Source organism: Rhincodon typus, chromosome 1, assembly GCF_021869965.1.
Source record: "Rhincodon typus isolate 14 chromosome 1, sRhiTyp1.1, whole genome shotgun sequence".
In the NCBI taxonomy this organism is placed as follows: domain Eukaryota; kingdom Metazoa; phylum Chordata; class Chondrichthyes; order Orectolobiformes; family Rhincodontidae; genus Rhincodon; species Rhincodon typus.
This window is the reverse complement of record NC_063332.1, coordinates 8,373,101-8,389,884: the sequence shown is the minus strand read 5'-3', so window position 1 is coordinate 8,389,884 and position 16,784 is coordinate 8,373,101. Positions and strand designations below refer to the sequence as shown.

At 43.9% G+C, this 16,784-nt stretch overlaps 1 protein-coding gene across 1 annotated transcript; it reads left to right on the top strand.

The window, feature by feature from the left end:
* Positions 1–96: 96 nt before the first annotated feature.
* Positions 97–10,133, top strand: mrps26 (mitochondrial ribosomal protein S26). The gene is made up of 4 exons (XM_020519242.2): positions 97–220; positions 1,141–1,287; positions 5,599–5,722; positions 9,445–10,133. Exons 2-4 carry the CDS (start codon positions 1,160–1,162, stop codon positions 9,592–9,594), a joined length of 402 nt encoding a protein of 133 aa, XP_020374831.1. The 5' UTR covers positions 97–220; positions 1,141–1,159; the 3' UTR covers positions 9,595–10,133.
* The last annotated feature ends 6,651 nt before the right edge of the window (positions 10,134–16,784 follow it).

Genomic DNA, 16,784 nt, shown 5'->3' with positions numbered 1-16,784 from the left:
GTAATAGACAGTGGGTGAGAGGCACCTACCTTAATAAACGGGTGGGCGGAATATTGATTGAGAGTGAAGAGCCTATATCAATAATGGTCACAGTCGCAGTCTAAAAGTAAGGCCTTTTTAGAGATGAGGAGGAATTTCTTCACCCAGACAGTGGTGAGCCTGTGGAATTCTCTGCCGCAGGAAATTGTCGAGGCCAAAGCACTGAAGACTCTCAAGAGAGGTGTAGACCAAGTTTTTTTTAATACTGGCATATCAATGATGTGGAGCTGATGGTGTTGGACTGGGTTGGACAAGGTCAGAAATCAGACAACACCAGGTTTTAGTCCTTCGTCAGGTGTTAATGAGGCTCCGAAAGTTTGTGTTTCCAAGTAAACCTGTTGGGCTACAACCTGGTGTTGTGTGAATTCTGACCTTGAAAGTATCAAGGATATGGGGAGAAATCGGGAAAGAAGGGTCTAGGCCCGAAACGTCAGCCTTTCTGCTCCTATGACGCTGCTTGGCCTGCTGTGTTCATCCAGCTCTGCACCTTGTTGAACTGGGTATTAAGTTGGATGTTCAGCCATGATTGTATTGAATGGCAGAGCAGGTTTGAAGGGCACAATGGTCTATACATGCTCCTATTTTCTGTGTACCTAAAGCATAATCGTTGTTGTCAAGAAGAAAGTTCAACGTACTTTATTGCATTAATGTAGGAACTTGTAATGGTCAGATCATATGTTTCTTCAGGACAAAAGCTAGTCATAACCCAAGGAGTTTCCTTGCTGTACTTTGTAATAGTCCTGTGGGATCTTTAACAACTACCTGTGGAGGCAGATAGAGCCTTGGTTTCAGTTCTCACTTTAAACATGGCCCCTGCAACAGTGCAGCACTGCTTCAGCATTGCATCTGTAGTGTCAGTACAGATTTTCTTCTTGTGTCTTTGGAACGGCGCTGTGAACCCACACTTTCTGACCAAAGAGCACTACCCAGTCAGTCACCATTGGTGCTGCTCGTTCCTTATGCCAGGGAACTGGAAGTTACAGGACTGGGCTTGAGCCTCTGAGACCTGGTGGTGGGTTTGAAATTGTATTGTCTGTCCACGCCCGAAAGATGAAGTGAGCGAAATTTGATCTTGTTTCTCTTTCACCTCTGGAATGGAAGGGCTGAGTTTAAGGAGGAAATGCTACGCAAGCGTTATGAAGAGGAAGTGGGCTCACTGGCTGAGGAACGAGCACAGTTAGAAGCTGAAGAACATCAGAAGCTCATGGCTTTCAACAATTTGGAAAATGAACGACTCCGAAAAATACGGTGAGTCAAACATCTTTTAATGCAACAACAAGCACGGGATGCTGGAGAAACTCGGCAGCATCTGTGGAGAGAGAAACAGAGTTAATATTTTGAGTATGGTATGACTTCTTCTGGACTCTGAGTTACAAAATTGTCAGACTGCTTAGTTGTCAAACAGAGAGACCCAGGGATTCAGATACACAGTTCTTTGTAAGTTGCATCACAGGTTGACAGGGTGGTTAAGAAGACATTTAGCACACTTGGCTTTGTTGCTCAGACCATTGAGTGTAGGTGTTGGGATGTCATGTTGAGGTTATACAGGATGTTGATGAGACCACTTTTGGAGTAACGTGTGCAGTCCTGGTCGCCTTGTTATAGAAAGGATATTATCAAACTGGAGAGGAGTCAGAAAATATTTACCAGGATCTTGCAGGAATTGGAGGGAAAGGCTGGGACTTTTGTTCACTGGAGTGTTGGAGGTTAAGAGCTGACCTTATTGAAGTTTATAAAATAATGAGTGCATTGATTGATTGAATAGAAAAAGTCTTTTTCCTAGGATGGGGTATTTCGAAACTAGGGGGCATATTTTTAAGGTGAGAGGGGAAAGATTTAAGAGGGACCCGAGGGACAACATTTTGACTCGGAGTGTGGTTTGTATCTGGAATAAACTGCCAGAAGAAGTGGTAGATGCAGGTACAGTTAGAACATTTAAACGACCTTTGGACAGTTCCATGAGTAGGAAAGGTTTAGAGGGATAGGGACCAAACACAGGTAAACGGGACCAGTTTAGTTTGGCAAACTCGACGTGGACAAGTTGGACCGAAGGGTCAGTTTCCATGCAGTATGCTCTATGACGTCCAGTATTGAATGAGCAGAAATACTTAAATGCTGATAAGACTGAAACCATTTTTTGTCCCCGTTTCCGATCTCTTTTCCTTAACTTCAGACTTGTTTCGGCAACAGTCTGAGATTAACCCAGTCTGTTCACAGTCTTGATGTCACATTTGATCTTAATGTGAGTTTCCAAGCTCTCACAATACTATATATTTCCACCTCTGTAACATCACTCAACCTCACCTGTCTCATACGTTTACTGCTGAAATCGTGCCTTCATTACCTCTCGACTAGGCTTGACTGTTCCAGCATGCTTTGAGTTAATCTTTCACATTCCACCTCTGAGGTTATCCAAAACTGAGCTCTGAAGAAGAGTCATACTGGACTTGAAACGTTAACTCTGTTTCTCTCTCCACAGATGCTGCCAGACCTGCTGAGTTTCTCCAGCATAGGGAAACAACTGGGAAAGCTCTGAACAAGAGAATTAATCTCCATGTGGAGAGGCAAGGTTTGATCAGGGATAGTTGACATGGCTTTGTCAGAGTGAGATCATACTTTACAAATTGATTGAATTCTTCAAGGGGGTGACCAGGTGTGTCAATGAGGGTGGTGCAGTTGATGTAGTTTATGTGGATTTCTGCAAAGCCTTTGTGAAGGTCCTACATAGGAATCTGATAAAGAAGATAAAAGCATGTGGGATCCACGGTAACTTGGGAAAATTGGATCCACGTTGGCTTAGTGGTAAGAGTCAGAAGGTGGTCACTGTTTGTGTGAGTGGAGCCCAGTGTGCAGTGGCATACCCCAGGGATCAATGCTGGGCCCCTTAATGTTTGTGTATTTACAAATGATGTAGGTGAGAATGAGAGGGCAGTGATAAGCAAGTTTGAGGGCAACAGAAAGATTGGCCAGGTGGTTAATAGTGAGGAAGAAGGCCTTAGGTTACAGGAAGATAGAGATGGATGGGTCAGTTGAGCAGACCATGACAGATGGAATTTAATCCTGATAAGTGTGAAGCAATGCACTTTGGAAGAAGGAACTGGACAATGGAGCACTCAATGAATGACGGGACACTAGGAAGCTCGGAGGAACAGGGGATCTCTGGATGCTTGTCTACATGTCCCTGAAGGTGGCACAACAGGTTTATAGGGTCATTAAGAACCTATACAGGACACTTGCCTTTATCAATCATAACATTGATTATAAGAGCCGGGAAGTCATGTTGGAGCTTTACAAAACTTTGGTTCAGCTACAGTTGGAGTACTGTGTACAGTTCTGGTCATCACATGATGGGAAGGATGTGATTGCACTGGAGGGGATGCAGAGGAAATTTGCCAGGACGTTGCCTGGGATGGAGCATTTCAGAGAGGCTGGATAAACTTGAGTTGTTTTCTTTAGAGCAGAGAAGGCTGAGACAGGATCTGATAGAGGGATGTAAGATTATGAGCAGTGTGGATAGGAAGCAGCTGTTCCCCTTCATTGAAAGGTCAGTAACAAAGGGATATAATTTTAATGTGAAAGGCAGGACGTTTAGAGGGGATTTGCGGAAAATCATTTTTATCCAGAGAATGCTGGGGGTCTGGAATGCACTGCCTAGGAGGGTAATTGAGGTGGGAAACTTTACAACTTTTGCAAAATACGTGGATGAGCACTTGAAAAGTCATAACATTCAAGATTTTCGGCCAAGTGCTGGAAGGTGGGAATAGTGTAGGTAGGTTGCCGCAGACTTGATGAGCTGAAAGGCTTCTACTGTGCCCTATAACTCTTTCAGATTTCCAGCATTCACAGTATTTGGCCATCATCCAAAACTCTGTGGCCTGTGTCTTAATGCACACCACATTCCATTCCCCTGTCACCTTGTGCTTATTGAGCTATAAATGGTTCTTGGTCAAGCATGTCATAGAATCCCGACAGTGTGGGAGCAGGCCATGTGGCCCGTTGAGTCCTCACTGACCGTCCAAAGAGCATCCCACCCAGACCCACCCCCCTACTCTATTCCTGTAAACACGCATTTCCCACAACTAGTCCACTTAGCCTATCCATCTTTGGACTGTAGGAGGAAACCCATGCAGACACGGGGAGAATGTGCAAACTCCACCCAGACAGTTGACCGAGGGCCGAATCGAACCTGGGTCTCTGGCGCTGTGAGGCAGCAGTGCTAACCACTGAGCCACCGTGTCGTCCCAATGTCTTGATTTTAAAATTTCCGTCTTTGTTTTCGTACCCCTCCATGGCCTTACCCCTCCCAATCGCTGTCATCTTCAGACACTCTATCCTCCAACATACCTGCAGGTCTCTAATACTGGTCTCCGTGTGTTCCCAACTTTAATCACTCCACTATTGGTGCCTGTCTTGAGTCACCTAGGTCCCAAACTCTCTTCCTATCTGTTGTTATTCTCCTTGAAGGCAATTCTTGATATCTATCTCCTTTGAGCAAGCATTTGGCCCTAATATCACCTTGTGTAGCTCAGCATCGTACTTTCTTTTATAATGCCCTCGGGAAGGGCTTGGAACATTTCCTCATGTTAAAAGCACTAGTAAGAAGGGTCTAGGCCCGAAACGTCAGCTTTCCTGCTCCGCTGATGCTGCTTGGCCTGCTGTGTTCATCCAGCTCTACACCTTGTTATCTCAGATAAATAATAGTTGTTGTTAAGTCTCACACTTCACTGAGCCGTATTAAATCACAGCCACCTTATTCCAGCAAAATTTACAGCAGAGAAATGGGCCGTCAGACCAACTAATCTATACCACACATCTCTCCCTCAATTTATCATTTCTTCCTATCGGTCTGTCCATTCATTCCATCTTGTGATTATCTCGCTTCCCTTTAATACATGAGTGCTACTTATCTTAACTGCTCCATGGCAGCATGGTGGCTCAGTGGTTAGCACTGCTGCTTCACAGCGCCAGAGACCCGGGTTCAATTCCACCCTCGGGCGACTGTCTGTGTGGAGTTTGCACATTCTCCCCGTGTCTGCATGGGTTTCCTACGGGTGCTCTGGTTACCTCCCACAGTCCAAAGATGTGCAGGTTAGATGGATGTGCCATGTCCATGGAAAGTGCAGGATTATAGGGCAGGGGGATGGGTCTGGATGGATGGTGATCAGAGGGGCACTGGGCCAAATGGCCTGTTTCCACACTGTGTAGAGAGTCTAGGTGTTAGTATGTTCGGTGATCTCCCTGATCTCTATGTAAAGAGGTTTCTGCTGAATTCCTGTTTTGATTTCTTTGCGACTGCCTTAGACTGATGGTCTCGAATTGTGCTATCTCCCACAAGTGGAAAAGCAACTCCCTGTATCTGATCTCTTAACAATCCATAAGGTTGGTGATTGAGGAGTGTGAAATCACAGAATTTCATGTTACCCCACGGTAGTGAATGGGCACGGTATTAAAATCTTTATTTGTTTTTGTTTTAAACTGTGAGAAAGGGCAAATCAACGAGGCAAAGTAACACCCAGATATGTTTCAATCAATGCCTTTGTATTTGGGTTTGTGTGGCAGTGAGGAGCGACTACAAAGAGAGGCAGAAGAGGAGCAGGAGCAGAAACTCCAAGCAGCCATCGTCAGAGAAAAGAAACAGAGTGAATTCCTCAAGGAGAAGGAACAGGAAGTACTGCGGCTTCAGGTACACATCGAGCGTGGGTGCAATGTACAGCTTCATTGTCACAACTCCAATCTGTTACACATCCAGTGTAATCCTCCCATCGTGCTGTCCCCATCGGACACTCCCAGGACAGGGACAGCACACGGTTAGATATAAAATAAAGCTCCCTCTACACTATCCCTATCAAACACTCCTGGAACTGGTATGGTGTGAGATTAGATAGGGTAATTGCATCAAATATTTGCAAGGTAGGTAAAACATGTTAGATACAGAATAAAACATTCTCTATGTCGTTTCATCAAACTCTCCTCAAGCAGGGGGAGATGTGAAATAAGCATTCTAGCTATTTGGCTGCTGCACTTTCCATTGCCTAACCTTGACTCAGTTGCAAATTCTTATGCACAGTTTATCTTCCCAGCATTCTCACATATGTTTTCAAGGTAAGGGGAAGCTGAGAGACAAAAAAATCTTTTTATCTGCACAAACTCTGCTGGATTTAAACTGTGCTCCCAGATAGATTGTACCAAAGAAATGGATTTCTCATTTGCCATTGAAAGTGTACTTGTGTGAATTAATCATCGATGGTGCGGTTGTGATATCGTTAATAATCATTAAAGATATATCAAAATATCACTCAAGTTTCTCCACACACAGCTGCTTTGCCAATTAGTCCAGCATTGTGGAAGCTCCCTGCTGCTTTATGGCTCTGTTTTCCAGTGTTAAGGTCATTACAACCTACATTATGTTATCCCCTCAATATAGAAAAGCATCACAAGGAACTTTTGCAGGAACATTGTTGGATAAATAATGACATTGCATTAAAAACAGAAACACAAGAACAAGGAACTTAATGCCTGGTCAAATATTTAGGAGGGAAGAAAAGTTCGGGGTAGTAATTCCAGAGCTTGTGTCCTGAGACCTAAAACGATTGGTGCAAAGGAGATGGGGAAAGCACAAGAGGTCAGAGTTGTACAGCCGTGGAGCCCATGGAAGATGGTTATGGTTCCAGAACTGCTGCTACAGATGCTCAAAATGGAGCATACTGCTTGAAATTTGAAATAAATACAGAAGATTCTAGAAATACTCAGCAAATCTGTGGAGAGAGAAGCAGAGCAGTTTATGACCTTACATCAAAACGCCATGGATGCTGCAATGAGATGGAGTCGTAGAGCTGTACAGCGCAGAAACAGACTCCTTGGTCCAACTCGTCCATCTCGACCAGAAATCCTAAATTAATCCAGTCCCATTTTGCCAGCATTTGGCCCATATCCTTCTAAAACCTTCCTATTCACGTACCCAAGCAGAGCCCTTTTAATTGTACCTGCCTCACCACCACCTCTGACAGCTCAATCCCAGCACACACCACCCTCTGTGTGAAAAAGTAGCCCCTTGGGCCCCTTTTAAGTATTTCCCCTCTCACATTAAACCTATGCCATCCACTTCTGGACCTACCCACCCTGGGGAAAAGACCTTGACTATTGACCCAATCCATGCCCCTTGTGATTTTTTTTATAAACCTCTATAAGGTCTCCCATCAGCCTCTGACACTCTAGGGGAAAAGGCCCCAGCCTATTCAGCCTCTCCCTATAAATCTTTTCTGGACCCTTTCAAGTTTCACAACATCCTTCCTAGAGTTAAATGGCCAGGTTGTGTGTTTCAGTCATGTCACTCGTTGGGGTGAGCTGAATTTGCCATTTTCATCAGCTTGACAATTCCTGGTTTTGATTTTGTGGAATCGCAAGTCTGAATGATCCAGATTTCCGAACAGTATCTATGGAGAGAGACAGAGTTAACATTTCAGTGCAGTGACCTTATATCAGAACTGCACAGATGCTGTCTGACCTATTGAGCATTTCTCACTTTCACTTGGTAATCTATCTCTACATAGTACAGAGAGGTAGGCACCAAGCGAGAATATGGCTTTTGAGATAGAAGATCACCCATTAGTTGAAGGGATAAATGATATACTCCTGCTCCTAGTTTGTATGTTTCAGCTAGGGGTTGTAGGTAACATATCTGGGTAGTGGGTGGAGGAGCTCCGACACCTACCAATAATCATTTCTTCTGCTATAATTAGGCAGCCCTTGTATTTTGGAAATCTGCTATAGAGCTGGCCATTTCTGCAAACATCCCCACTGTCTGTAAGGAAGTGTGCAGTCCTGGAAAACTCATACGAATGGCAATCTTTGTGCCAAAAGGTGGTTCGTACATCAGCGGTTTGTGATCTTGACAAAACCTTTTAATACAAAAGTTGTCCAGTTCAACATTACTCACTATCACCTTCCTCAAGAGCAAATAGGGACAGGCAATAAATGCTGGTCAGGCAGCAATGTCCAGGTCCCACGAGTAAATAAGAAAAATTCTTGTTTCTGGGATCTGGCTGTGCTGTTTTGATGGTAACTCTGGACAACCAGATGCCACAGCTCGATAAATCATATGCAAATATTTTGTAAGTTGATTAGTATGGTGGTTAATCACCAAAAGAAATTCGCACAAGGCAGAAGTTCTTTAACAGCTGGACATAAGTTTATGACATGAAATAGGACAAAACAAGGTTATAATGTTATATAGGTTATAAGGTTACATAGAAGGCACTTAGATCTTAACACAATTCAAAACAAAGTGTCAATCTGTCTCCAACACTATCCATTACTGAAACCAAATTCCAGAGAAAAATTCCTCTTAAACTCAATTTTTTAAAATCTTTACTTAATTGACATTTTCCAATTTCATTCCCCCTGTTGGCTGAGGCTGTTTTTCATGATTCGTTTTTCATGATTCATTTCCAAGTCTGCTGGTATGAACCTTTCACAGTCCTGATTATCTCAACATTCTTAGTTCTGACAACCAGAAGGTTTCCACGCACACTCTCCTGGTTTGGAATATACCGAGACTGAAAACCACTTCAGCTGTGAGAACTTTTTTTGTTCTCTCATGAGATGTGAGTGCCACTGGCTTAGCAACCCATCTTTCATTCTGCTTGAGAGGGTGGTAGTGAGCTGCCTTTTTGAACTGTTGCAGTCTATGATCTTACTCTGTCGTGAACCGACAAACCCGCTTCCTCTCTGAGAAAGACTCTCTTCATTTAAACAGAAGTCTTGAGTTCTTCGGAAACCGGACCTTTCCAACCAGAAGTCAGAGCTAAGCTAACTGCCTTAATTTGTTTATTCTATCTGTTATAAACTCAACAGTAGAAATATTTTATCCATTAACATTACGTGACTGTTCGGAATCTGCCTGGTCCTATTTTAAATCTAAATCTCAAAAATGATAATATGTGCAGTTTGCAGACTGTCTGCTGTACAGAGTTATAGAAATGTAAAGCATGGAAACAGACCGTTCAGTCCAACTCGTCCATACTGACCAGATATCCTAAATTAATCTCGTCCCAACTGCCAATATTTGGCCTCCGTCTGTTTAAACTCTTCCTCTTCATGTACCCATCCAGATGCCTTTTAAATGTCCTGCATTGGGCCATTTCAGAAACTATCTAAAACATTGGGAGATTGCAGATATTTTTAATCAAACTGTTCAGACATATTATGACACTCCTCTGAAGCAGTTGGTATGTGAACATGGGACTCCTGACCACTGCCACATAAGCCCCTAGATCAATAATATGCCATGCAATACAGACCCTGATGTTATATAAAAGTGATATGCAAGTTTGGAAGTTGACACAATCGGTATGAAAAGCCTGGCTTTATCAATCCTCTCTCACCTTCTGTCTTTCTGTCTCTCAGGAGGAGGTGAAGAATTTCATCACGCTGGAAAACTTGGATCAACGGATAGCAGAAGCTCTGGACAATCCAAAAAATTACAACTTTGCCATTGACACGGAGGGCAGGTTCATAAGGAGCCCTGTGAAGCAGGAGGCCACGCAGCATAGCTGAGTAGCCACCGCATCTGAACCCTACACAGTTCTGCCAAGCTCCCTTCTCTGAAGCGTTTGGGGCTGGGGTGTCATTGACATGCAAGATTAGGAAGGGAGGTGGTGAATGCCTTTAGACACTGAGAAACTGTACAACAGGTTGATTAATTTAGCATGGTTGAGGTATGTCCTGACCTGATAATCCAGTAAGATTTAACATCTTCAAAGGCTTCTGAGCGTTTGGTGCCCCCAAATTTGACTTGTCTATTGCATACGTCCAAAAGAGCTGTTTTCAGGGTGTATATCGTGAGATTTTTTTTTTCAGAATGTAAAGTCAGTTGATTTACTTGTAAACTCCCCTGAGTGCTGTGCAACAGTGAATATACTTTAATAAGGCTGGAGTTAAATTGCACCAATAAATACAACTCAGTTTGTGGTCTGGGTGTGCATTGTATCAATAAATACAACAGTTGGTGTTTATGTTCCATTACCTGTAATATAATAGGGAAAGAGGAAACTTCTAATCTGTGTGCGCAATAAATATAATTGAGAAAGCCTTAATTTCTTTTATTCATTCACACAATGTGAGTACCACTACCAGGCCGGCATTTATTGCCTGTCCCTAATTGCACAGAGGCCAGTTAGAATCAACCACATTGCTGTAAATCTGGAGAAACACATAGGCCAGACTAGGTGTTAATTGGCTTATCTGACAATCAGCAATGGTCTCATGTCATCATTAGACTTCTAGATTTCATTTTATGTTTAATTCAAATTTCACCATCTGCCACGACATATTTGAACCTAGGCCCCCAGAGAATATTACCTGGGTTTCTGGATTAGCAATCTAGCAATAATACCACCAGGCCATTCCCTCCTCTTCAATAAATATGAAGGCTGTGTGCATTATGTTATAAATACAAGGGTCTCAATTTGGTTGCACTTCAGCCCCACACTCCTGATCTTTGGGCACCTGTGCGGAGGGTGGGGCCAGATCAGAGGACCTCCTCGTGGGCCTGCTCCTGAGCCTGACCAGGCTGGCTATAAACCTGGGTCCATGCAGCGGGCCATGGAGGGGGTCATGTCTGCCGACTGCCCCTATTTGGTGGTTATGATTGTGCCTGGGTACGCTTGGAGAAGGAGCACACGGCATGCATCAATGCTCTTGATGCCTTTAGAGAGAGGTGGGCATCGCAGGGGGATAACAGTGCTTCCTTTTCCCCCTCCAACTCCATTTTTATTTATTCCCTTCCTTCTCTCCCTATCTCCCCCTCAACTTTGTTGGTTTGCATTGGCCTTAACATGTAAATATTGAATTGGCTACGTGAGTGGTTTATTACTGGTGGTGGTTAGTAGTTTACAAAGAAAAGATCATGGTGATTTTGGTTGCAGGAAGATCACTCAGTTGTGTGTGGTAACACCCTGGTGCTCAAGTGGTTGCAGGCTGAGCTGGCACTTTGGAGGTGACAATGATCATCTATGTCCGCCTTCCTTCAAAAAAGGGATTTCCAAGGTGTGGGAAATGGTCAACGTTCTTACTGAGTACCTGGAATGGAGAGAAGCAAATGGTTAAGATCTTAGACCAAGTGCTTATGCTCAGGTGGAGGCAGTGACAAATGGAATAGGTGCTGCACTAGTAACCCCAAACTAACTATAGACAATACGCTGGGACCCAGGTTCAAGTCCCATCAAAGAATATCTGGAACTAAAAGTCAAATGATGACTATGAAACTGTTGATTATCATTAAAAACCCATCTGGTTTACTAATTCCCTTTAGGGAACGACATGTGATTCTGAAGTGGTCTAGCAGGCTACTCAAAACTATTTTTAAAAATCTGAAAAAAAAAACCAGATTACCTGGCATCAACCTAGGTGCCAGAAAGGGCAATGGTAAACTCAGCAAAGACTTCCTTACCAATATCTGGGGGCTAGTGCCAAAATTCAGTGAGCTGTCTCACAACCTACTCAAGCAATATCTGACAGAGTTATACTCAGAGATAGTGTCCCACAAAATGCAATCACCATCCCTGGGTATGTGCTGTCCCACTGTTGGGACAGATCCAGCAGAGGTGCTGATACAGTGGGAGGGAGCTGTCCTGAGTGTCATGAATTCTCATGGCATCAGGTCAAACATGGTCAAAGAATGGTACTGACCACCATGTACCACCCTCTCGCACTGTTTAGAGGCATACGGCATGGAAACCAACCCTGCGCCCCAACTTGTCCATGCTGACCACATTTCCTAGACTGAATAGTCCCATTTGCCTCCCTTTGAACTTTTCCTATGCATGTATCTGTCCAATTGTGTTTTAAGTGTTGTAATTGTATCCACCTCTAACATTTCCTCTGGCAGCTTGTTCCATATGCACCACCCTCTTTGTGAAAAAGTTGCCCCTTAGGACTCTTTTATAAGTTTGCCTTCTCACCTTAAACCTGTGCCCTCTAGTTTTGAACTCCCCTACCCTGGGGAAAAGACTTTGGCTATTCACCTTAACTATGCTCCTCGTGATTTGAACCAATTTGTAATGGGGTCAGGAGCTGAGTGGCCCTGGCAGAACACAAACTGGATGTCACTGAGCAGGTTATTGCTGAATAGGTGATGACACCCTCCATCACTTTACTGATGACCGAGAGTAGACTGATGGGGTGGTAGTTGGCCGGGTTGGATTTGTCCTGCACTTTGTGTTCAAGGCATACCTGGGCAATTTTCCACATTGTTGGGTAGATACTAGTGTTGTAACTGTACTGGAACAGCTTGGTTAGGGGAGCAGCAAGTTCTGGAGCACAAGTCTTCAGTACTATAACTGGAATTTTGTCAGGGCCCATAGCCTTTGCAGTATCCAATGTCTCCAACTGTTTCTTGATATCACATTGGAATAAATTGAATTAGCTGAAGACCAGAATCTTGTCATTCCCCTGTGGTTACATGTATACCAATTGGCATGTCAACACATCAATTTTCAGTGCCGGAAATCACTGCTGAGTACAGCATGCACCGAGAAAACAATTTGAGGGCATTTTGCTGGAAACTGTGAGATACTAGGGACCTCAAGAGGAAGCAAAGATAGATCATCCACTTGGTACCTTGGGCTGAAGATTGTTGCAAATGCTTCAGCCTTAACTTTTGCTGTAATGAGATGCACCCGTCTGTCATTGAGGATTTATTTAGACTTATATAATATTGTCACTTGTGCCTAGAATAGCTTCTTCCCTGCTGTTATTAAACTTCTGAATGGACCTCTCAAATGCTAAATTTAAATGTTGTTCTCGTTCTTTGTGCGCCTTCTCTGCAGCCATAGAATTGTACTCCTCGCTCTGTTCTATTACTCTAATGCACTTTGTATGGAATGATCTGCCTGTACTGCATGCAAAACAAAAATTTCACTGGATCGACGTACGTGTGTCATTTTGGATTATGGAATTAATGGTAAAATCCTAAATAAATTGACATTAAGTTGATGTTACTGAAACTGAAACATCTTCAAAAGTTCATCTTTCCCTCACTGTAGACTTCACCATCTCCGCTCCTCCAGTCACGTCAGTCTGACATCGTCCCTGGGGTCCTGACAATGTGCTGCTTCCCTGCTGCCACTGGTGCAGTCGCTCCTACATCCGCCATCTCCGAGCTGGAGATGGTCACACTGTGTGGGTCCCACTTCTCCTCCAATGGTGGGCATCGATTGATGGATCCTGGCCTGTCTTCCAGCTCTGCTACCCAAGGTGGAGCGGGGATGGAGATAAGTGGGACCCCGGCCTCCCGCAGGAGGATGTCAGGAGAAGACCCCAGGTCAACCGAACAAAAAAAAATTGCCAAGCTGCAAAGACAATGATGAAGCCTGCAGATGTGGCCAGACCCGCCACATGAGCGGTGGATCCCCGCGCTCAGGAGCCCAACGCTGGATGAGGATATCTGTAAAAGCCTCTTCCTCCAGTGTGTTGTTTAATTATCCATCACCATTCACAGCTGGATGTAGCAGGCCTGCAAAGCTTGGGTCTGATTCGTTGGTTGTGGAATTGCTTAGCCCTGTTTGTCACTTGCTTCCTATGCTGCTAATATTAGGTAGTCCTGTTTTGTAGCTACATCAGGTTGACAGCTCATTTTTAGACATGCCTGGTGCTGCTCCTACATATCCTTCTGCACTCTTCATTGATTGTACTTCACTGAACTAGGTTTGATTTCCTGTTGTGGTAGTAATGTGGGATATAGATTGTATTTGAATACAGTTCTCCTGCTCCTGTTGACCCACAACACCTCGTGGATATCCAGTGTTAAGTTGCTAGATCTGCTTCAAGTCTGTCCCATTTAGCACAGTAATACGGCACACAATGATGGAGGGTATCTACAATGTGAAGATGGGAATTTGTCTCCATTAATAATGTGCCGTGATTACTCATACCGATACTGTCATGGCCAGTACGTGTCCACGTCCCTAGTCAAGCTATCTCACACAGCTCCAACACAGGTATCTGCCTGACAATATGAGAATACTATGGCTAACAGGACATGTCAGAGTCCTCTGGTAAATAACTTTTCTCCAAAGCCTATCCACCATTTTCAAGGAACAAGTCAGGAATGTGATGAAATACTCCCCACTTGCCTGGATGACTGAAGCACCAACAACACTCAAGAAGCTTGACACCATCTAGGACAAAGCAGCCCGCTTGTTCGGCACTACACCTACAAGCATCCACCACCAACGCTCAGTAGCAGCAGTGCGTACTATCTACAAGATGCACTGCAGAAATTCACGAAAGATCCTCAGATAGCACCTGCTAAACCCACGGCCACTTCCATCTAGAAGGACAAGGGCAGCAGATACATGGGAACACCACCAGCTGCAAGTCCCCTTCCAAGCCACTCACCATTCCCTCATTGTCGCTGTGTCAAAATCCTGGAATTCCCTCTCTCAGGGCATTGTGGGTCTACCTATAGCACATGGACTGCAGCAGTTCAAGAATGTAGCTCACCAACACCTTCTCAAGGGCAGCTAGGAATGGGCAATAATTGCTGGCCAGCCAGAATAAGGAGTCATATTTTGAGTATAGACAACCAAGGTAAAGTGATTCTCTTGAAGAGTATAAGGGGTGTAGGGGCATTCTTAAGAGGGCAAACAGGAGATATGAGATAGCCTTGGCAGACAAAGTTAAAGATTATCCAAAAAGATTCTACAAATACATTAAGAGCAAGGGAGCAACGAGAGAGTGAGTAGAACCCCTTAAAGATCAATGAGGTCATCTTTGCATTGAACTTCAGGAGATGGGAGGGATATTAAATATTTCACGTCAGTTTTTACTGTTGAGAATGAAATGGAGGCTAGAGAACTCAGGGAAATAAATATTAATGTTTTGAAAACAGTTTACATTACAGAAAAAGAAGTGCTGGAGGTTTTAAAAAGCATAAAGGCAGATACATTTCCAGGACCTGATCAAGTGTATCCAAGGATATTGTGGGACGTTAGGGAAGAAATTGTGCGGCCCCTGGCAGAGATATTTGTATCATCTACAGCCCCGCGTCAAGTGTCGGAGGACTGAAGGGTGGTTATTGTTGTGCCATTGTTTAAGAAAGGCTGTAAGGAGAAGCCTGGGAACTATAGACTGGTGAGTCTGACATCCGTGGTGGGCAACTTGTAGGAGAGGATTCTGAAAGCTAGGGTTTACATGCATTTGGAGAGGCCAGGACTGATTAGGAATAGTCATCATGGCTTTGTGTGTGGGAAATCATGTCTCACAAACTTGATTGAGTTTTTTGAAGATGTAACTATTGAGATGATGAGTGGCAGATGTTGTCCACATGGACTTTAGTATAGCCTTTGACAAGGTTCTGCATGGTGTACTAATTAGTAAAGTTAGATCACATGGGATTCAGGAAGTTTGCCAGTTGGATGTAAAATTGGCTTTATGATAGAAGACAGAGAGTGGTGGTGGAGGCTGCTTTTTGGACTGGTAGCCCTGTTACCAATGGTGTTCCTCAGGAATCAGTACTCCACTTTTGTTTGTCATTTATATAAATGATTTGAATGAGATTTCAGGAAGTAAGGTCAGTAAGTTTGCGGAAGACACCAAAATTGATCGTGTAGTCGACATTGAAGAAGGTTATTTTAGATTTCAAGGGAATCTTGATCAATTGGGCCACTGGACTGAGGATTGGCTGATGGAGTTTAATTTGGATAAATATGTGGTATTGCATTTTGGTAAAACAAACAAGGGCAGGACTTATATATTTAATGGTGGAGCCCCGAGTACGGCTTTTGAATGGGGAGACCTAGGGATTCATAAGAACATAAGAACATACATAAGAACTAGGAGCAGGAGTAGGCCATCCGGCCCCTCGAGCCTGCCCCGCCATTTAATAAGATCATGGCTGATCTTTTTGAGACTCAGCTCCACTTACCCGCCCGCTCACCATAACCCTTAATTCCTTTACTGTTCAAAAATTTATCTAGCCTTGCCTTAAAAACATTCAGCGAGGTAGCTTCAACCGCTTCACTGGGCAGGGAATTCCACAGATTCACAACCCTTTGGGTGAAGAAGTTCCTCCTGACCTCAGTCCTACATCTGCTTCCCTTTATTTTGAGGCGATGCCCTCTAGTCCTAGTTTCACCTGCTAGCGGAAACAACCTCCCTGCCTCCACCTTATCTATTCCCTTCATAATCTTCTATGTTTCTATAAGATCTCCCCTCATTCTTCTGAATTCCAATGAGTATAATCCCAGTCTACTCAGTCTCTCCTCATAATCCAACCCTCTCAACTCTGGAATCAACTGAGTAAATCTCCTCTGCACCCGCTCCAGTGCTAGTATATCTCAAGTAAGGAGACCAAAACTGCACGCAGTACTCCAGGTGTGGCCTCACCAGGACCCTATACAGCTGCAGCATAGCCTCCCTGTTTTTAAACTCCATCCCTCTAGCAATGGCAGACAAAATTCCATTTGCCTTTTTAATTACCTGTTGCACCTGCAATCCTACTTTTAGCGAATCATGCACAAGGACACCCAAGTCCCTCTGCACAGCAGCGTGCTGCAATTTTTTACCATTTAAAACATAGTCCATTTTCCTGTTATTCCTACCAAAATGGATGACCTCACACTTATCAACATTGTACTCCATCTGCCAGACCTTTGCCCAGGTACATACTTCTTTGAAAGTTGCATCACAGGTAGACAGATTGCTTAAGATGGTATTTAGCACACTCTTCTTCAATGCTCAGACTG